This window comes from Halichoerus grypus, chromosome 2 (genome assembly GCF_964656455.1).
Source record: "Halichoerus grypus chromosome 2, mHalGry1.hap1.1, whole genome shotgun sequence".
Lineage (NCBI taxonomy): Eukaryota > Metazoa > Chordata > Mammalia > Carnivora > Phocidae > Halichoerus > Halichoerus grypus.
In genome coordinates this window covers 190,045,073-190,066,062 of record NC_135713.1, presented here as the reverse complement: position 1 = coordinate 190,066,062, position 20,990 = coordinate 190,045,073, and the positions used below count along the sequence as shown (strand labels likewise).

General features: G+C 45.2%; 1 protein-coding gene across 2 annotated transcripts; it reads right to left on the bottom strand.

Moving 5' to 3' along the window:
* Positions 1–4,617: 4,617 nt before the first annotated feature.
* Positions 4,618–13,652, bottom strand: G6PC1 (glucose-6-phosphatase catalytic subunit 1). Of its 2 annotated transcripts, none has more exons than XM_036095528.2 (5): positions 13,423–13,652; positions 11,339–11,448; positions 9,031–9,136; positions 8,073–8,188; positions 4,618–6,067 (listed from the first exon to the last, which is right to left on the bottom strand). In XM_036095528.2, exons 1-5 carry the CDS (start codon positions 13,650–13,652, stop codon positions 5,556–5,558), a joined length of 1,074 nt encoding a protein of 357 aa, XP_035951421.1. In that variant the 3' UTR covers positions 4,618–5,555. The 2 variants fall into 2 exon arrangements, with proteins under 2 accessions (XP_035951421.1, XP_035951422.1); XM_036095529.2 differs by lacking the exon at positions 13,423–13,652 and adding an exon at positions 12,982–13,244.
* Positions 13,653–20,990: the final 7,338 nt, after the last annotated feature.

Here is a 20,990-nt window from a genome sequence, read left to right as displayed (position 1 = left end):
AACCCTTGAGCATGGTTATTGTAGCTGCGGCTCTCATGGGGTTAACAAGCCTGGTTCTGGTTCAAATACGCTCTGCGTTCACTTCTGTTTCAACAGCTGCATGTTGACACACAGGAGACAGGCAAAGGGGAGACTGCTCTCTGCTAAGAATCAGGAGACTTGAGGACAGGTTACGTATATAGCTTAGACGAGCTGTTTTCCCTCCCTAGGCCTTATTTTCTGTATCTATGAAATAATTTTTTTTAAGATTTATTTATTTATTTATTCGACAGAGAGAGACACAGCGAGAGAGGGAACACAGCAGGGGGAGTGGGAGAGGGAGAAGCAGGCTTCCCGCGGAGCAAGGAGCCCGATGCGGGACTCGGTCCCAGGACCCTGGGACCACGACCTGAGTCGAAGGCAGACGCTTAACGGCTGAGCCACCCAGGCGCCCCTGAAATAAATTTTTGAATAGGATTAAGAGTGAGCAGCTTTTTCTTTTTTTTTTTTTAAATAAGGGCCAGTTCAGGAAAAGTAAAAATATTTATAGACTTTTTTCTTTTTTATGAAGAAGCAGCAACCCAGAGACAGCTTTTTATTTTTATTTATTTTATTATTATTTTTTATTGCAGTGCAGCTGAGACACAATGGTATGTGAGTTTCAGGTGTGCAACATAGTGATTCAGTATCTATACATTATGCTGTGCTCACTGCAAATGTAGCCACCATCTGTCTCCGTACAACACTATTACAATACCGTCCACTGTATTCCCTGTGTTGTACCTTTCATCCCAATGACTTACTGAGTCCATAACTGGAAGCCTGCTCCTTTTACTCCCCTTCACCCATTTTACCCATCCCTCCACCCCCCGCCCCTCTGCCAACCACCAGTTTGTTCTCTGTATTTATGGGTTTCTGCTTTTTTTGTTTGTTCCCGAGGCAGCTTTTTAATCTTTCACCCTGAAGTTAGATTTTGGGTTTTGGGTCGCCCATCACTGGACTAGACAATTGCTAGTTTCTTTTCCAGATTAATTAAGTTCTTGGTTCTCTAATGGAAGTGACTTTTGCTGGCTGTTTCTTCATACCATTTCTAGCCAATTCTTTCCTTAACAACATCATCTGAAGGCTCTTTGGCCAGCGTGTTTTCCGTTCTCAAGAGGCTCTTGAAAAACCCTTGGATACAAATGATATTGTCCTATTTTATTTACACATACCAGCCTTAAAGGCATCTGTCCTAGTTTGGCAGTTACCATGGAATGAAATCAATAAATATTAATAATTCAGCAGCTAAAGGAATGGTGTTCAGAAAACAGGTTAGCAAATTTTGACGGGTTACAACCAGTCAATTGATTAGGGCTGGAACTTCAAATATCCAGACATGTCTTCAATGAAATGCTCTTGGAATGCACGTTGGAACAATGAAATAAAGCCATTGCTTTATTAAAGCAGCAGGAGCTCACTGACATTTCCTCATGTGAAATCTGAACCCCTCATCAATCCTGCTGCGAAACTCTTCCAAAGTAAGGAAGTAGACAAAGCTATCAGACAGGGTATGCTTCTAGGAAATCAAAAGAGATGGCAGAACAAAAAACACTGTAAAACTTTTCCTTGCTAAACCTTTGGGAAAACAGTCTGGCACTTCCTTGAAGGGTTAAACACAGCATTACCATATGATCCAGCAATTCCACTCCTATATACATACCTAAGAGAAATGAAATCATGCATCCACACAAAAATTTGTACACAAGTGTTCACAGCAGTATTATTCATAATAGCCAAAATGTGGAAGCAACCCAAATACCATAAACAAAATTCAGTATATCCATACAGTGGAATATTATTTGGCCAAAAAAAGAAATGTAGTACTAATACATGTTATTACGACATTGATGAACCTTGAAAACATCATGCTAAGGGAAAGAAGCAGACACAAAGGGTCACATATTGCATGATTCCATTGGTATGAAATGTCTACAACAGGCAAATCTATGAAACAGGAAGTAGTTCAGTGGTGGCCTAGGGCAAGGGGGGAGCTGGGGATAAAAATGGAATTGACTTCTTTATTTTTTATTTTTTAAAGATTTTATTTATTTATTTGATAGAGAGAGAGAGAGAGGGACCATAAGCAGGTGGAGTGGCAGGCAGAGGGAGAGGGAGAAGCAGGCTCCCCGCTGAGCAGGGAGCCCGATGCGGGACTCCATCCCAGGACCCTGGGATCATGACCTGAGCCGAAGGCAGACGCTTAACCAACTGAGCCACCCAGGCATCCGAAAGCTGTACTTTCTTAATGGATCTGTTTTCCTAGGGCAGTAATACAAGTGTATAATGTGTGTGTGTGTGTGTGTGTGTGTGTATCATCCCCAAGTGTACTTCCTCAAAACTGATAGACTGCTAGAACAATCTATCAAATTATGCGGTGACATGACATGGATCTTGGTTTAAAACTGTCATCTGTCACTTATGTTTACTTCCATCCTGAGGACTCACCAGTCATTTCTAAAGCAAGCACACCTCTATAACTTGGGCAGCGGGTCAGTGATCAGAATATGCTAACACATTGGCTACCGTCTATTAGGAGTTGATCATGGGCTGATGCTCTTTCTGCTCAGCCTTTCCCATCACAAATTCTAAGCCTTTAGCACTGTTTCTCGAGGAGACAGGTGGCCATCCTAAGGAAAGGTAGCAATCTTGTCTTTGTGGATTCTCTGACCTAAGCAATTTTCACAGTCTCTTCATTTTCTACACCTGTACATGGATCTGTACCAAAAGTTCTTTGTGGTAATTCTGTCTTCTCATTTTATCTCCGTTGTAGAAATAGTCAGTTACTTCCTGTCTGACCTAGATAGTCTGAGCGTGACTCTTAAACTCTTTTTTTGAAAGAAAGAAAAGAAAGAGCTAAAGTTAAACTAATATGGTTAGTTCTAAGAGTTATGTTGTAAAATTGCTTTTGAAATATGGTATCTTCATACTTGGAAACTAAGACTAGCTCACTGGGAAGATCACTCAAAGTTTTATAATTCCTTCGACCACAAGAAAACAAATTCTCTTTGGGCTGAATTCAAAGTTGTATCTGGCATCTGAAGGAAGGTTTGAAACAGTCCCTGGTTTTTTTTTTTTTTTTCTTTCAATAATGTATTAATTTGAAGTAGGCTCCACACCCAGTGTGGGGCTTGAACTCAGGACAATGAGATCAAGAGTCGCAGGCTCCATCGACTGAGCCAGCCAGAAAGAGCCACCAGTCTACTGGCATCCATCCCTGTGACGGGGCTACAGGGTGGAGTATGGACTCTGGAATCAGGCTGCTTGGTTCTTAAACTGGCTTCACCATTCTGGGCAAGATACCTATAAGAACCTATAAGAACCCTCTACCTATAAGAACCCTTTGTTCTTATTCATATGTAATGTGCGGATAAATTATAGCCCCCACCTCACAGAGATGTTGGGAGGATTAAGTGAATTAATTGTATGAATAAATAAAATGCATAGAACAGAGCCTGGCAGAGAAGCAGTACTCAGTAAATTTTATCTGTCATGTGTCCCTATCAACCTCACCAACTGCCAGGGGCTGGGGCACTATTCACTTTCTGCAAGAATCCTCTTGCAAGGAACCTGGACCTAGTCCCTGAGAACAAATAAATCATCAAGGATGAGGTCAGGCCTGAGCAATGGGGCTTGGTTTAGGCAGAGCAAGACCATTTCCCTTCTTCCTTGGGAAGACCAGTAGCGTCTCTGAGGAGTTTCATGCCCCCTGAAGAAACCAAATCCAGTAAGAGGACTCAACTTTCCTGAAGATACACATGCAAAGTTCTGAAGTGAGTGAGCAGATGTCATCCTCAGTAGATCCAGGGTTATGCCTTTGGAGGGGGTGCCCTGCACCCAGGATGAAATGGATCATTTGGAGAGAAAACTTCGATAACTCCCTTGAGCATTCCTTGCTGCTGTGACTTGCTCTGTTTAGACTTTCTTTAACCATAACCCCAAACCTTGCTGATGCCGGCTTCCTGGATTCCAGAGTCTACCCAGTCTTTTTCCGCTGCTATGACTTACATCCCCTGATTGCTTAGTTTGGTAATGACCCTGTGTATTTGCCTTTAAGTTGCAGCTTGGTCCCTTAGAGCAACTCATGCTGACCTGTGGTCTGGTAACTAATGTTCAATCTTGGCCAATGATATCGTGTCTGTGTTGATACCCTCAAGGCTATCTGTGCCCCACGGACACTGTAGGTCCCCTGGCTCCACTGGCAATCCTGGCCAGCCCAAGACTTTCTTTCTCCAAAGGGAAAATATAGGTACACAGAGACTAAATGATTTGTTTAGGGAAAAAGAAAAGAGCTTGAAATTTAGCTGAGCCAGAATTAGAACCTTCAGATCACATTGCATCTAAAATACAGTAATCAGCAAGACTTCATTCTTAAATAAAATGTTGTTTTAATAAAATACTGCAATATATATTTTTCTTTTCAAAGATGTTATGACCAGGATGGCTGGTATGAATGGTAATATATGGTGAACTATATAATTAGTAGCAAAAACAAGGACTCTCAAATAAATAGGCTTAAGCATTTTTTTTTTAAGACATATTCTGCAAATCAGCTGAGACTTAAGAACAGGCAAGGGAGAGCTGGCTTTTCCTCCAAGCATGTGCTCTTGGTTGGCTTGGGATAGAGAAAGGAGTCATATTTACCCTCTAGGAATCAAAAGTAACATTGGAGTGACCTTCTGGAGAGAGGAATCCTTGCCGTCTCCTTGACTTTTTGCCCGAGATTTCAGAGTTTAACTAAACCATACAAAAGCACTACCCCCAGAGCTGCATTTAGGCATCTCTGTATCTGGCAGGATGTGGAGCCAGTGGAAAATTCTAGGGAAGGCCGAGCTGGGCTAACAAGGAGGAAGATCTAGTGTGATAGAGGAGAAGTTGACTATATCTGCATGCTCTGACCCAGTACAAATCTAGGTCACTGCGGCCATTAGGAAATCCTAGTAAATGCAAAGACCATGGATATATAATAGAAAAATATAAGAAGCAGAATTACCCCACTAACTACCTATTAATTATACTTTAAGTTGGTCCCTCACTATTGAGAGTCCCTTACCTAAAGATTCAAATATAATCAAAGCCATTTAGATATGGTGTAACATAATTTGCATGATGTGCAGGATATGAAAAAGTCTTCCTTAATCCATCACTCTTCTTTCTCTATCAAATCCACTGCTCCTTTCCCTTTTCTGTGTAAGGATGGGGACAGGTAGAAAATTCTCAGTTGAGATCCCCAGCCTGGGATTATGAGCTGGCCCTACCTGGAAGTCTTGTTTTTGTATATCTCAAAGAAGAACAAGTAAGTCTTTAGGGAAAAATCCAGAAGGACCCAACTTCTAACAGATAAGGCTTTCTCAACTAGCCTTATTAGTTTTTCAAAAAAAAAAACCCCACCCAATACAATTAGAATTGCAAAGGAGGAAGGGGTCAGCTGAGCTGACTCTAGCACCTCTGGCCTCAAAATGGGCTAGCAGAAGACCCTAGCCACCCTCAATGGTTGGCACGGTCATTGACTTTGAATACTGAAGGCTCCACATCCCTTACAAAGACTTCTTATCCTGCTGGCCCAGGACCCGGGCAAGGCAGTAGGGGATGAGGCCGACAGATGCCAGGGGCACGGCTGCGCTCTTGCAGAAGGACAGGACATAGAAGATCAGCTCAACTTGGGATGGGGGTTTCAAAGAGTCAAAGAGGTGCAGGAGGATGAGAGAGACCACAATGCAGCTGAGGCGGAATGGGAACCACTTGTTGAGCTTGCCCTTGCAACTCTCCCTATACATGCTGGAGTTGAGAGCCAAGCCCAGGCCAAAGAGGGTCCCCAAGTTCTTGAGGAGGCTGGCAAAGGGCGTGGTGTCAATGTGGACCCATTCCGGCCGCTCACACCATCTCTTGGCTTTTTCTAGTGTCCACAGGAGGTCTACACCCAGTCCCTTGAGCAGCAGGTAAAATCCAATGGCAAAACCAAACAAGAAGAAGGTAATGAGAAAATACTTCTTGAGGCTGGCATTGTAGATGCTCTGGATGTGACGGAAAGTTTCAGCAACAGCAATGCCTGTGTGGAAGAAAGAATGACTGTGAGAAATAGGGAAGACTCTGGACCTTCAGCTATGGGGCGGGGTTTGGAGCAATCAGTGACATATCATCCATCCTGCCATTTGTGGTAATAGATCCCAGATGCTAGATTAGAGCATCACCTGGTTTATTCCCATGTGTGACTCCAGTCTGTCCTCAGCCATAGACTCTTTCAGATGGAAGAGTCCTATCACATACATTCTCCCACCACACGCATGTTTCCTGTCGGGGGTCCTCATTTTTCTACTTGAATACCCGCAGGGGTAGAGAGCTCACTCCCACTTGGGCAGCCCATTTCATCTTTGAATGGCTTTGATTATCAAAAATTCTTCCTTGTGCTAATCTGAAATGTGACCCCCCCCTCCAATGCCATCTATTGGTCTCAGTTATTTCTGTAGGAGTTGAGTTGTAAATCTAGAACCTCTTTATAGAGCACATTTGAAGACAGTTACTCTTATCTCTAACCTATACCTTCTCAGGTCTTTCATGTAACATGGCTTCTGGGTTCTTCCTCAAACATGGCACCCAGTACTAAACGCTGCGTTACTTTTGTGGTTGTCATGAAACCATTATCTCCCCTGTACTCAATGCTCTTCTTGTAATGCTACTGTGTTCTGCTCCAACCTGTCTTCTACAATTTCCCTAAGGTCTTATATTCCAGTACCTCCCATAATGTAAAGAAAGTCTTTCTTACACTTAACCTAAGTCTTTTCTGCCCCTTATAAATGGGATCTAAGAAAACACAAGTATAGTTGACCCTTGAACAACATGGGTTTGAACTAGGTAGGTCCACTTATATGCACATTTTTTTTGATAAATATAGCAGAGCCCTGTAAATGTATTTTCTCTTCCTGCTGATTTTTTTTTTTTTTAAAGATTTTATTTATTTATTTGAAAGAGAGAGAGTGTGTGAGGTAGCATGAGCAGGAGGGAGGGGCAAAGGGAGAAGCAGACTCCCCGTTGAGTAGGGAGCCCCACATGGGGCTTGATCCCAGGACTCCGAGATCATGACTGAGCCGAAGGCAGACTCTTAACCCACTGAGCCACCCAGGTGCCCCTGATCCTGCTGATTTTCTGAAGAACATTTTCTTTTCTCTCGCTTGCTTTATTGTAAGAATGCAGGCTATAATACATATAACATGCAAAATATGTGTTAATTGACTGTTTATGTTATCGGTAAGGTTTCCAGTAGGCTATTAGTAATTAAGTTTTGGGAGAGTCAAAGTTATATGTGGATTTTCGAGTGCACGGAGCGGGGCGGGGCATCAATGCTGCTCCTAACCCTTGCATTGTTCAAGTATCAACTGTATCCAAAACTCTGAACCTATAAGAAAGACCAACTGTGGGTCTGAAAATTACCCAAATAAAGAGCTTTTCTAGGACACTGTTAATTTGTTAAATTTGGTAGATTCCCTTAAAACTAAACTAAGGGCCAGGGCTCCTGGGTGGCTCAGTCAGTTAAGCATCCGACTCGATTTCAGCTCAGGTCATGATCTCAGGGTCCTGGGATTGAGCCCCACGTCTGGCTTCACGCTCAGCGTGGAGTCTGTTTGAGGTTCTTTCTCCCTCTCCCTCTGCCCCTCCCCAACTCTCTCTATAAATAAATAAATAAATAAATAAATAAATAAATAAATAAATAAAATATTAAAAACAACAACAACTAATGAGGGGCCATTTCCAATTGAAGACCAGTAAAAAATAAAGAATATGAAAAGTAAGGAAATTTCAAGCTAATTCAATTGGTAAGTTAACTTGAAGTACTGCAACTTTTCTGAATTGTATTTAATTGTGTAGATCTGGGCCCTCCTATAGAAATGAACGGTTTCACCCACCCTTAACTCGTAGCCCACTGAAGTGCTAACAGCATTGATAGTAAGAACTCAGTAAGAACACACAGAATATGACTGGCTGGCTGGGATGGTGTCCCAGTTAGGGAGACACGGCATAGGAGGGGCAGGAAGGGAGCGAGCCAGAGCAGCTGATACCTGACAGGACTCCGGCAATGACCTGATGGGGAAAATGAGCAGCAAGGTAGATTCGGGACAGACAGACGTTTAGCTGCACGGCCCAGAATCCCAACCACAAAATGACGTTCAAGCACCTGCAACAGAAGAAGCAATCATAACAGAACCCAGATATGCACACTTTAGCAAGGAGAACAGCCTGGCAAGAACGCCGGCGCCTGGCCAACTTAGGTGCAGTCAGTGGAATTTTTGTAAATTGAAGCCTGTACCCCACAGCTCAGAGATGATGCCTGTGTCATGTACTTAACCCTTCCACACGTGAACGTTAAGTTCCCGCATTTTATATGTGTGATAATGCAGCATTTGCCCAGTGGCCGCATGCTCAGAATTCTCTGTAGTAGGAATGTCTTACGTTTCTTTGTTTTTCTTTTCTTTTTTTTTTTTTTTAAAGATTTTATTTATTTATTTGACAGAGAGAGACACAGCGAGAGAGGGAACACAAGCAGGGGGAGTGGGAGAGGGAGAAGCAGGCCTCCTGCGGAGCAGGGAGCCCGATGCGGGGCTCGATCCCAGGACCCTGAGATCATGACCTGAGCTGAAGGCAGACGCTTAACGACTGAGCCACCCAGGCGCCCCCGTTTCTTTGTTTTTCAACTTGGACCAGGCAACTCTTTGGTTGGCACAGAAATGGGTTTTTATTTAAACCCTGCCAGAACTACACTGTCTGATCTTGAGCAGTCCCTTTACCCTGTTAGGCCTTGTTTCCTTATCTGTAAAGTTAGGGGTTGCTCTTGTAGGTCCCTGACATCTTGTGCCCTTCACGTTTGCCCTCAGCAGAAATGCCACAACTCTGCTCAGTACCAACCCAAGGTGGGGTGGGCCAGCTGTGGGGAATGTGAGGGAGAGCAAGTGGTGTGTCTGTTACAGAGACAGTCACCTCCTGCCCTCCACCGCCCGCACCCCAGTGCCGAGTTCTTACCGAAATCTGTAGGTTGGCTTTCTCTTTCCCCGAAAGATAGCGAGGGTGGATGTGACCATCACGTAGTATACACCCGCTGTACCCATGGCATGGCCAGAGGGACTCCCTAAAGGGTAGGGAACAGACGAATGGATGAACTAAAGGTGAAAAGTCTCCATCTGGGACATTGTAATGGGGTGTCCTTTATCCATCCATCCATCTACCCATCCAGCTTTCCATCCATCTATCCATCCAACTGTCTGTCCATCCACCACCCATCTTTCCATCCTTTCATCCATCCATCCACCCATCCTGCCATCCATCCATTTATCCATTTAGACATTTATTAAACAAATATCTATGGGCGCCTGGGTGACTCAGTCATTAAGCGTCTGCCTTCGGCTCAGGTCATGATCCCAGGGTCCTGGGATCTAGTCTCGCTTTGGGCTCCTTACTCAGCGGGGAGCCTGCTTCTCCCTCTGCCTGTTGTTCCCCCGCTTGTACTCTCTCTCTCTGACAAATAAACAAAATCTTAAAAAAAAAACCCAAATATCTATTGGGCTCCTACCACATGCACCGCACGGTACTAGGCTCTGGGAGTAATGGTAAGCAAAACCAGAGAAGGCCCCAGCTCTTGTAGTTATATACAGTCTAGAGGCTACACAAAGAATCAGCATACTGGGTGTATAACTGCAAATCAATCTGCCCTCCATCACCTCCCTCTACTCCCTTGTTGCTCACTCTGTTCCAGTCATCTTGGCCTCGTTGCTCTCCTTTAAACATACTCCTACCTCAGGGTCTTTGTGCTATTGGTCTTTCTGGCCAGAGAACTCTTCTACCAGAAATTTACTTGCTAATTTCCTTGCCTCCTTCAAGTTTCTGCTCAAATCTCTCCTCAGGGAGTCCTACCCTGACCACCCTACTTAATACTTCAACCCATACTTCCTGATCATTCTACCCTGAGAGATAGAAGGTCTTGAGATGCACCACCCAGATTCCCTTCCAGACTGAAGGACTTATCTTCCCAGTTGAGAATGTGGTCATGGATGGCCCTCAGCTCTCAACCTTCTTCCAGCATTGCCCTGAGCTGAAGAGAGCCATTTTGATCAGGGTTACCTTTCCCCAGGGGCAGCCTCCTCCCAATCACTGCTCTAAATTGGGATATAAGGGCCTGATCCTCTTGACACAAATCTGGGCAACTCTGAAGGGCCATCCTCAGCCTCAGAGCTCCCTGTGGGGTTGGCTGAGACTGATTCCAAATTAGACTTCTCCTGCCCAGGTAGTTTCTGTTCCTTCCTTCCACATGTGTTGCTCCTGCATGCAACACATGGGAACATGGACTCCTGCATGCTAATCTACATCTGAGTCTGCTTCCCAGGGAGTCCCATAGATAAAACCTTGCCTCTCCTTTCCTCGTCATCCTCCTCCTCCTTCTTTGCTCCTTCCTCCTCCTCTCCTCCTCCTCCCATTCTTCTTCCTCTTCCTCCTCTTCATTATCATCTTCTAATATCTTATATCTTTTACTCATGTATTATGATTTTGTATATTGTGCATGCACACGCACACACACACACATCATTCAAATTTCAGCTGCACAAGGGCAGCAATATTTGTTTTATTCACTAAGGTACTCCAAGTACCTAGAGCAGTGTCTGGCACAACATAGGTGCTCAATAAATAACATCTGAATGAATGAATATGCTCTGAAGTGAACAAAGGGTTTGTGAGAACAAATAACTAAGGGCCATGCCCTAGTTTGAGAGTCAGGGATAGGGTCCCTGAGGAAGGGATGCTGGCACCGAGACTTAAGGGTGAGTGAAGAGGTTGGATATTCTATTGCCTACCGAAAAAGGAAATCTAATCTATCATTTGATTACACAAGAACTGTCTGGTTGTATCTAGTAAAGCACAAGCATGGCATGGGATTGGACAGTCAGCTCAGGAAGATACATCTACTTGGCCAAGCCTTGGGGAAGGACAGCCAGGGGCTTAGCTTCTCTTGCTCTCCCTCCCTGGACAAAGGGCTATAATGCAGTTACTCTCATGAGCCTTTTGCCCATAAGAGTACCTTTGCCTCTCTGGACTAGCAATGTAGGTTCTGGAAGTATTAGGCAGATTTCTAAAGTAGCAGTAATGTGTTCTTCAGGAAGGCCTCCTTGAATTAAATTAAACTGGAGTTGTACCCTATTGAAGACTATGCCTAAAGCTTGAAGGAGCAGTCCTCCTCATGTCCCCTCAAAGACAGCTTCGTCTGCAGTGACGGCTGACAGGTGGCCACAGTGAGCAAGGTCCACCCAGCTTCTGTCTCTACCGGGGCTGGGACTCTCACCTGGTCCAGTCTCACAGGTGACTGGAAACTGCTTAATCAGTGGCACGGAGGTGTTGCTGTAGTAATCAGTGTCCATGACCCACCAGTATGGGCGCTGTCCAAATAGAATCCTGTAAAAAAGCAGAACAAGCGTCTGGAGTTACTGCAAGAACCCTTTTGCCTGAAGCCCACACCTTTGAGAAAAGAGAGTAGTGTGAGGAGAAGATTCATGTGATCCTAAACAGAAAACTATTAGCTTTGGCTGCCTCCAAGAAGGGGACCGGGGTGGCTGGAAAGCGGTAGGGGAGGGAGACTTTTTCTGGTACATCCTTTATATAACTTTGGAATTTTGAACTATTTGAATGTATTATTTATTCAAACAGAAATAAACTCAAGAGCCTAAAAAATCCCTATTAACGGAAGCTATGTGACTTTTTTTAAATCCCAGGAAGAATTTGTCCTTCCAGGACACATACAGAACTATAGTTTGCAACTTGGACTTGCAAATCCTGCCAGGACCCTATGCTCTTTCCTCAGATCTCAGGGAGTCTTGGGTTTCCTCTGACATCAGAGAATGTGCCCTAGCCCCAGGGACAAGCACCCTCAGGAGATGTGGCCTCCTTGCCCTAAGAATTACTCTCTGTAAGGACATAGATAGCTTCAGGTGATTGCTTTGTATCCTTTCTACCTTGGAAGAGGGTATAGCTCAGACAAACCACTTCCCCCTTAAAAGTACTAGATATGTTTTTCGTTGTGGAAACAGATGTCAACGGTCAGCCCCTCGAGGGATGGAATAGTGATTTTTCACCAAAATCAGAGACAGCCACTAACTCTGACCTTTGCCAACTCAGAGAAAATGCATGATTCTTCAACTGAGATCAGATGTTTAAAATAACCCTTTATCTGTTTACTTTTTAAGGTCATGCTGTTGAATAGGGGACATTACAGACAACATTTAGATTATTCAACAGAGATTTCAGAACCATATCGATATGCCTTGGGCCTCTCGACCCCATGACAATTTTTTTTTTTTGGACACTAAGAGATGGTTTATTGTTTATGGCCAAAGAATATTAGAGCTAGAAGGGTCTTCAGAATCACTTGACAGTAGACATAGATAGTTTAGGGACGGTAAAGGTCTTAGCTGGCCCAAGCTCTTTATTTTGTAGATGAGGAAACAGAGGCCAAGCCGGTAATGTGCTAGAGTCAACAGGTACTGGCTAATAATTGTAAAATATTTAGGATTTTGGCAAGCTTGACCCACCAGTAGATTGAAAGTGGCCCCAATGGGAATATAAACACAGGAGAAATTGACAAATGCTAACATTAGGGCTTCCTCCTGCCCCCTGAGAGAGTTGGTTCATCAGCATTGAATATAACATAATTTTTAAGAACCTTGCCTCTGAAATCAGCCTGCCTGGGCTTAAATGATGCCTCTGCCATTGACTGCCACGTTGGTCTAGTTGTGGTCGTTTATCTCAATGCCTCGGTCTCTTCGTCTGTTATATTAATTATAGTAACTACCCCACAGCAAAGCACGTGGCACATGGCCTAGTACCTACTAAATGTTCAATAAATGTTAACTAGAATTATTATTAAGGTCCCAGAGATAACTTAAGTTTACAGATTATAAAACAGAAACTCAGAGAGTTGCTTGGACTTGCCCAGGACATACAGCCGGTAGGTGCCGAACAAGGGTTGGAGCCCAGTTCTCTGGGTTACTTCTCATTTTTCCATGCAATGGGTTTTTAAGTTATCAACCTGTTTCCTGTTTTCAGACATCATCTTTCATACATCTATCTTCATGTTACCTATTCTGCTTCAAAGTAATAAAACTCGGCTTCTTTGCTTATAACCTATACTTCAGACTTTTCACTAAGTCCAGCTGGCCTTCCATCCACATGAAATAGCCTTGCCTGTATCTTCAACTTATTGATGGGGTTTTCTCTGTCTTCCTTCTTTAGGTAGACGATCCAAAGTCGGAGGGGAGTAACCTGTGGCTTCCCGAATAGCACAGAGAAGGCAACTTCCGATGCACAGACATTTCCAGAGAGAATGCCGGCTTCTTCCCTTGCCGAGCTCCTCTCTGTCTGGCTCTTACTCACCACTTAAAGACGAGGTTGAGCCAGTCTCCAATCACAGCTACCCAGAGGAGCTTGATGCCCACAGCTTCACGGAGATGGAACCAGATGGGGAAGAGGACGTAGAAGGCATTCCTGAGGTCTGCGATCACGGACACCAAGATGAACCAATCCTGGGAGTCCTGGTAATTCACCTGGAGGTAGTGCGTTGACTGGATCCCAAAGTCATGAAGAGCATTCATTCCTTGCTCCATCCTTCCTCCCTGGCTCCTCAGGCAGCCTTCCGTTAAGCCCTTGCAGCGTTTACAGACTTGGTGGTGATTGCTCTGCTATCAGCCTGCGCCTTGCCCCTGTTTTTATACACCCTGGATCCAGTCTGCAGGTCAACCCAGCCCTGATCTTTGGACTCAAAAACCACTTTTGTCTAAAATCTATTGATCAAAGGTGCATCACCAGTAGGTTGATGCAAACATGTTCGGGGTGATTTACGTAAAATAGAAAAACAGGCACACAAAAACAGCCTGATCTGCCATGTACTCGGCTGGGCCAATTATTAACTTTGGCAGGCTGCTTGGTAGCACAAGGGCTGCCCTCCTGGCTCCCAAACCAGGCCAGAGACACAGGACAGAGTCTACGTCTGCCATGGTTCTTGCAAAGATCCTGATTTCCTATCTGCAAGTGCACTTATTTGCAGGCAAATAAAAGTCTTGGTGCTCTAGCTATCACGTTTTAAGAATATTCCTTTTAAAATGCGGTAAGTTCTCTCATCCTGGGAACCATCACCTTGCTGGGCCTTTCTTAACTGCAGAGGGTCTCTGAAGTGCCTCTGGTCTGGGAGCTCAAACCCTCTTCCCAGCGTTGGCTCTGTATCTCTTAGGGCCAGAAAATAATCATCTTTGAATGCACTGATTAATTCACTTAATGTCCTTCAAGTTGGGACCTCTGGGGTTTTAACACACAAGTTGAAGCAGTAGAATGAACGTGTGTTCATGCAAAAACAATGTGATAATATGTGGTTTTCAACAAAAACACCAGCAAATTGGGACGCCTGGGTGGCTCAGTTGGTTGGGTGTCTGCCTTCGGCTCAGGTCATGATCCCGGGGTCCTGGGATCGAGTCCAGCGTTGGGCTCCTTGCTTAGCAGGGAGCCTGCTTCTCCCTCTACCTGCCGCTCCCCCTGCTCATGTGTTCTCTTTCTCTCTTTCAATCTGACAAATAAATAAAATCTTAAAAAAAAAAAAAAACAACCAAAAACCAAAAAACATCAGCAAATTGGTGACTGGGGACTCTGGAAAGGGCTTCTGTACTTTTTTAATGCATTTGAATGTAGCTGAAACACAATGTTACATGAGTTTCAGGTGTACAACTTGGTGATTCAACAACTCTACACATTATGCTGTGCTCACCACAGTGTAGCCACCATCTGTCACCGTACGACATTATTACAATACCACTCACTGTATTCCCTGTGCTGTACCTTTCATCCAGGTGACTTATTCATGCCATGAGGTCTGGAAGCCTGTATCTCCCGTTCCTCTTCTCCCATTTTGCCCATCCTCCCACCCTTCTTCCCTCTGGCAACCATTAGTTTGTTCTCTGTAGTTATAGGTTTGATTCTGCTTTTTGTTGTTTATTCATTTGTTTTGTTTTTTTAGATTCCACATATAAATGAAATCATATGATATTTGTCTTTCTCAGTCTGACTTATTTCACTTAGCATAGTACCCTCTAGGTCCATCTGTGTTGTCACAAATGGCAAAAAAAAAAAACTCATCCTTTTTTATGGATGAGTAATATTCCTGTGTGTATGTGTGTGTGTGTATCTATACGTATCTATATATATACACCATATCTTTATTAATTTATCTATGGATAGATAGTTGATTTGCTTCCTTATCTTGGCTATTGTAAATAATGCTGCAATAAACACAGGAATGTATGTATCTTTTTGAACTAGTGTTTTTGTTTTCTTTGGGTAAATGCCCAGAAGTGGAATTACTGGGTCATATGGTATTTCTACTTTTTTTAAAGATTTTATTTATTTGAGAGAGAGAGAGGGAGCGGGGGGTGGGGCAGAGGGAGAGGGAGAAGCAGACTCCCTGCTGAGCAGGGAGCCCAATGTGGGGCTTGATCCTTGGGACTCCAGGGTCATGACCTGAGCCAAAGGCAGACGCTTAACCGACTGAGCCACCCAGACGCCCCTGGTATTTCTATTTTTTATTTTCGGAGGAAACTCCATACTCTTTTCCACAGTGACTGTACTAATTTACATTCTCACCAACAGTACATTAGAGTCTCTTCTTCATCACATCCTTGTCAACACTTGTTATTTCTTGTTTTGATTTTAACCATTCTGACAGGTGTATAGTGATATATATATATATATTTTTTTTAGAATAGAAGTTCAGATTTTCAAGTTTTTTTTTTTTTTAAGATTTATTTATTTATTTGAGAGAGCGAGAATGAGAGAGAAAGAGAGTACATGAGAGGGGGGAGGGTCAGAGGGAGAAGCAGACTCCGTGCTGAGCAGGGAGCCCGATGCGGCACTCGATCCAGGGACTCCAGGATCATGACCTGAGCCGAAGGCAGTCGCTTAACCAACTGAGCCACCCAGGCGCCCGATATATATTTTTAAAAATATTTATATATTAAGTAATTTCTAAACCCAGTGTGGGGCTCGATCTCATGACCCTGAGATCAAGAGTCAACACTCCTCTTACTGAGCCAGCCAGGTGCCCATGTGAGGTGATATTTTATTATGGTTTTAATTTGCATCTTCTTGAGGAGTTTCTGTATTTTCTTTCTTTCATTTGTACTTGGAGATTATATATATATATATATATATATAGTCTCCAGGAAGTCAATACAATTTTATTATAGCCCTGGATATAGACAAGGAGTAAATAAAAGTAACAGATACCAAGTTATGAGAAACAATGCTGCCTGCTTACCTGCACAAGCAGAAATCATTCTGTAGCAGTGCATAGACCAAAACCTCACACACTGGGTCACCTAGACCTCTGAAGGGAGCAGGGGGCTGAATCAGGTGACCAACTGACATTTTCAAAGATTAGAGCTAGTTAGAAAAAAGCTTTTCAAAACTTGCTTGGATTTCCCATCAGTAAGTGCATATTGCCTTGTAAGGGGTAGACTGGGGACAAGGAAAAGAAACTCAGAGCTAATGAGTGGGTAGTAAAGGTTGACAACATTCCATGCTGGAATTGATTACAATGTCATCCAGGAGGTATGATCTGGAATCCCTGCCCCCCCCCCCCCGGGCTCCCACCCAGCTCAAGCGGACTCCAGCTGCCCTTGGCCACATTGTCTGCTGGTCCAAGCAACCCCATCCCACCACCTCTAGCCTAGAGAGCAGCTAATGGTGGTGGTGGCGGCTGTGGGGTGAGGTGAGAGTGCAGATGAGGCTCGTGGTTGGCAATGTTGTGGAGGGGGGGTGTTCTGCATTGTCAGGACTGCGAGGCCACGGGTATTAGGCCTCATCAGAAAAGATGGCCCCTTCCCTCTACTAGATTAGCCCTCTTCAAAAGTATTGAGGAACTATTGTGGTGATCCCTGGGGACTGGAGTTTTTATGGTCTGAGGTGAGTCGAGGGTGAATAGGGCAGATCCTCTGACAAAATATTCAAAGGCCACTGTCTGGGTCTCCACAGGGCTGCTAGGAGCCAGAGCGTCTGACTCGGGTGGGGTTCCATCATATGCCTCAGCAGATGAGAAGCCAGTGGAGAGTCCTATCTTCTGGAAGAACCACAGGGAGAAGGCTCGTGTTGATAAAGAGTCATGATGGGGCTGATAACCCATTCTGGGCATACTGGGCAGCCTTCTGGCAGGCTGCCCTCCAGGGAGGGGGACCCTCTTGGTCAGAGCAATTGTGTACATCATGAGACCATTTACTAGTCTTTACCTTTCCACCCTCCAGCTCCTTCCTGCTGCCTCCAGCAAATTTTTATCATGTGCAGAAAAGAATGAGGCCCCAAAGGACCTGACTCTGCTAGAAAGCTGACTGAAGAGAGAAATTGTAGAGTTCTCAGATCCTCAACGGACTTGTGGATATTTGAGGTGAATACCGTGGACAAAGCGTGTGCGTTGCTAGAGATTTGGCTGAGGATCCACTCAGTTAGAGACCTGTCTCCCAGAGGCAGGGTTCCATCATTTCCCCCAAATCCTGTCAGCTTCCCCTTCAAGAAGTTCTCCAGTTTAACTCAACAAATGTTTCCTGAGCAAAGCACTTTGCCTGGCTCTCTGAGGATTCAAAGTTAAATCCCCATGTTCTCAGGGACCTCGACAATGTGGTGGGGCAGAGAGGCCAGGCCTTTAACAGCCATGTCAACTGGAGGACCCTTTAATTAAAGCTGAATCCATTTGTACAAATATAAATGAGTTCCTTATTATTTTGTTCTCAGTGGAGATGACTCAAGACTTACTAACGTCCTCTGGGGAAATGACCAGCTGAGTCTGGGAAGCAATGAAGATGGAAAATTATAGAGGCCCCCCCCCCCTTTTTTTTTTGACAGGTACACTAGCCGGGCACTCCTCAGGCACTTTCTCCACAAACAGAAACTCAGAGGCCTGGGGATCTTGGTTTGGGAAGAACATGAAGGAAAGGGGCCAGAAAGTACAGTCTGGTCTGTTATTAAGTAAGCACAGCTGATTCCAGTGTCCTGGCACATCCTTCTCCAAGAACAAGTTTGACTCACTCAATCAAACAAGTTTATTTGCCGACAGGAAAGTGAAGAGGAAAAGGAGCCAGAATTTGCCACACACCTCATCCAAAAATTGTATTTCTTACCAAAAAAGAAATTCTGACTTCACCTGCAGCCATGTCCTCTATTCTGGTTGGGGCTCTGCGTTCTGTTGAGGAAGGAGCTGCCTTTACCTCGCTCAGCTGTCATCACTAGAGGGGTCTTGTCTGCACACGGAAGCAGGGATGCAAAACCCAGCTTCAATCCAGGGCTTTGAGCAGAGTAGACTTCTCTGAAGGATGATAGCTCAAACTGTACAAGATCCAGTTTTATTTTTTTTAATTTCTTTATTTTGGGGTGTGTGTGTGTTTTGTTTTCCTATGAAGTGATCAGTGGGGGTAAGGTGTTTAGGGGTAGACAGTAGACACTGGCTGGATTGACGACTGTCACCCTTTCAACGAGTGACCCAGTTCATTTTTTACGAAAACATGTTGGGGAAAGCAGGTGGAGGGAGAGGTGGGTTAATCATTGTTAGCCAGTGAAAATGGCTGACTAATCTCTGGCGTGGTGAGAAAGTTCAGCTTCAGGACCTTGAACTGTGCATCTATTGACCAGGTGAAGGGAGCATGGTTGATGTCTCAGGATGGGCTGGACATTTTGTCCACAGAAAAATCCTGGAGGGCATTTGCTTCATCGTCAACAGTGAAGAACTCCCCGCTCGCTCCCTTTCTCCTGCCAGCCCAGGGTCTGCCTTCTACCAGCATCAGGTGGATCAGGAGAACTTTTACAGGAAGCATGGACGGACCGTCCTTTGCCTCCCGGCCATCTTCCTTAACCGTCCTCCCCAAAGACGCTGTTGTTCCCTCCAGAGAATACCCTGTTTCCACCAATGGTCAACCAGCCCCCTCCCCACCAGACGGTAGACAGTTCTCCCACTCTTCATCAACCCTGTGGCAGGGCCAAATCACCCGAGCCCTCAGGACACATTCTTGCTGTCAGATTTGATCCTTCCTGCCAGGCGTTAAACTTTGTCGATGGTGCACTGCACAGGCAGAAGCAAGGGAAGTAAGTCTCCAAAACAGTGGTCGGAACTATTTGCAAAAAGCTCATTTTCCCCTTTGTTTTGGTCTGTACCCCAGAGGCAAAGAGGGGGTGTCTGAGGTGAGACGGGAAATGTGACTCAAGCTAAGGATCCAGTCCCAACCTGCCATGCCCTCCTTGCTTCTTTTTTTTATTTTTTATTTTTTTTTAAAGATTTTATTTATTTATTTGACAGAGAGAGAGCACAAGCAGGGGGAGCAGCAGAGAGAGAGGGAGAAGCAGGATCTCCGCTGAGCAGGGAGCCCGATGCGGGGCTCCATCCCAGGACCCTGGGATCATGACCTGAGCCAAAGGCAGAGGCTCAACCGCTCAACCGACTGAGCCACCCAGGTGCCACCCCCCCTCCTCGCTCCTTGCTTCAACTCACAGATTCTTCGAAATTCTTTGAAAGAATCAGGACCGGGGAGAGAAGAAGGGAAGGGAAACTAAGTCCTACAGCAGCCAGAGCTCAGCCAGGTGGGAGGTGGAGTGAGGTGGGGGCTGTGGGGTATCGGTGGCTGTGGGGCAGAAGGAGGGTCTTTGGTTTTCCTCAGAAGATTCTCGGAAACACTCTCAGGCCTCCAGTGGGCAGCCCCGGAGACCGCCCCTCCCCCACCGCTATCACTAGGATTTAAAAGGAAAAGAAAATATTACAAGGGAATATTAAAGAGCTATGTGACCTTGGCTGAGTCACTACAGTTGTCTGGGTTTGACTTTTGTCAACAGTTAAATCAGACTTGGCGACTGTCACCCTCTGTTCTGAGTTAACCTTCCTGAGTCTTTGGTAGCTCCAGGGAGGTGGTGCCTGGCTTTTAATGATCTAACAGAAGTCAATGATCCATGATTGCTCGAAGGAAAAGATAAATATTTTCATATCTTTTTCATTAAAATACTTTCTAAAGTCCTATAGTCACAGGGCGCCTGGCTGGCTCAATTGGGGGAGGGGGCAACTCTTGATCTTGGGAGTGGGTTTGAGCCCTACATTGGGGTGTAGAGATTACCTAAAAAAAAAAAAAAAAAAGGCGGGACGCCTGGGTGGCTCAGTCGTTAAGCGTCTGCCTTCGGCTCAGGTCATGATCCCAGGGTCCTGGGATCGAGCCCCACATCGGGCTCCCTGCTCAGCGGAGAGCCTGCTTCTCCCTCTCCCTTTGCCCCTCCCCCGCTTATGCGTGCTCTCTCTCTCTCTCTCATATAAATAAATAAAATCTTTAAAAAAAAAGGCAATATAGTCACACAGTTTTTAAAAAATTCAGAGTTCAAAGGAGTATTCAGTGAAGCCAGTTCCTCCTCCTACCTCTGGGCACCTTCCAGACACTGGTGGGGCCAGCATGCAGCCCAGAGCTGCCGGGGGCCAGGGGGCCAGGAAGCCCCCCACGGGTCTCCAGTGGAGGGGAGCTCCCCCCACCAAAGCAGGCAGCCAGCCCAGACCCAGATTGGAGGAGGGGGCTGTCCCCTCCCCCTCTCTCCTCCCCTGTCTCTTTCTCCCCCAGCTCCGCCCTGCAGTCTTTTAATCAACTCTTTCCTTAATGGCCGCAGCATTTTCATCCCAACCCAAACACCATACTGTACAGCCAGTTATTAGCCCTTCCCTCTTCTGGAGCCCGGCTTGGGGGGACATAATTAGGAAATCAGTAGTCTTGGACCCTCTGAGCCCACACCTTATCCCCTCTGAGAATTCCCAAGTGAGGACCACAATGCAGAGAAAGAGGAAGAGGTGAGGCCTGGAATTGTCCAGAAAACAAACAGTGAGGCTTCCCCGCCCCCCAGGCCTGCAGAGGGCCAAGGAACTATTCTGAGCTATGAAAACACGGCAGGGC

Coding starts and splice junctions, on each gene's coding strand:
- G6PC1 (XM_036095528.2), bottom strand. CDS start 13,652: ATGGAGCAAGGAATGAATGCTCTTCATGACTTTGGGATCCAGTCAACG. Junction 11,449..13,422: donor CTCAACCTCGTCTTTAAGTG/GTGAGTAAGAGC, acceptor GCTTTTTTACAG/GATTCTATTTGGACAGCGCC. Junction 8,189..9,030: donor AAGCCAACCTACAGATTTCG/GTAAGAACTCGG, acceptor CTTCTGTTGCAG/GTGCTTGAACGTCATTTTGT.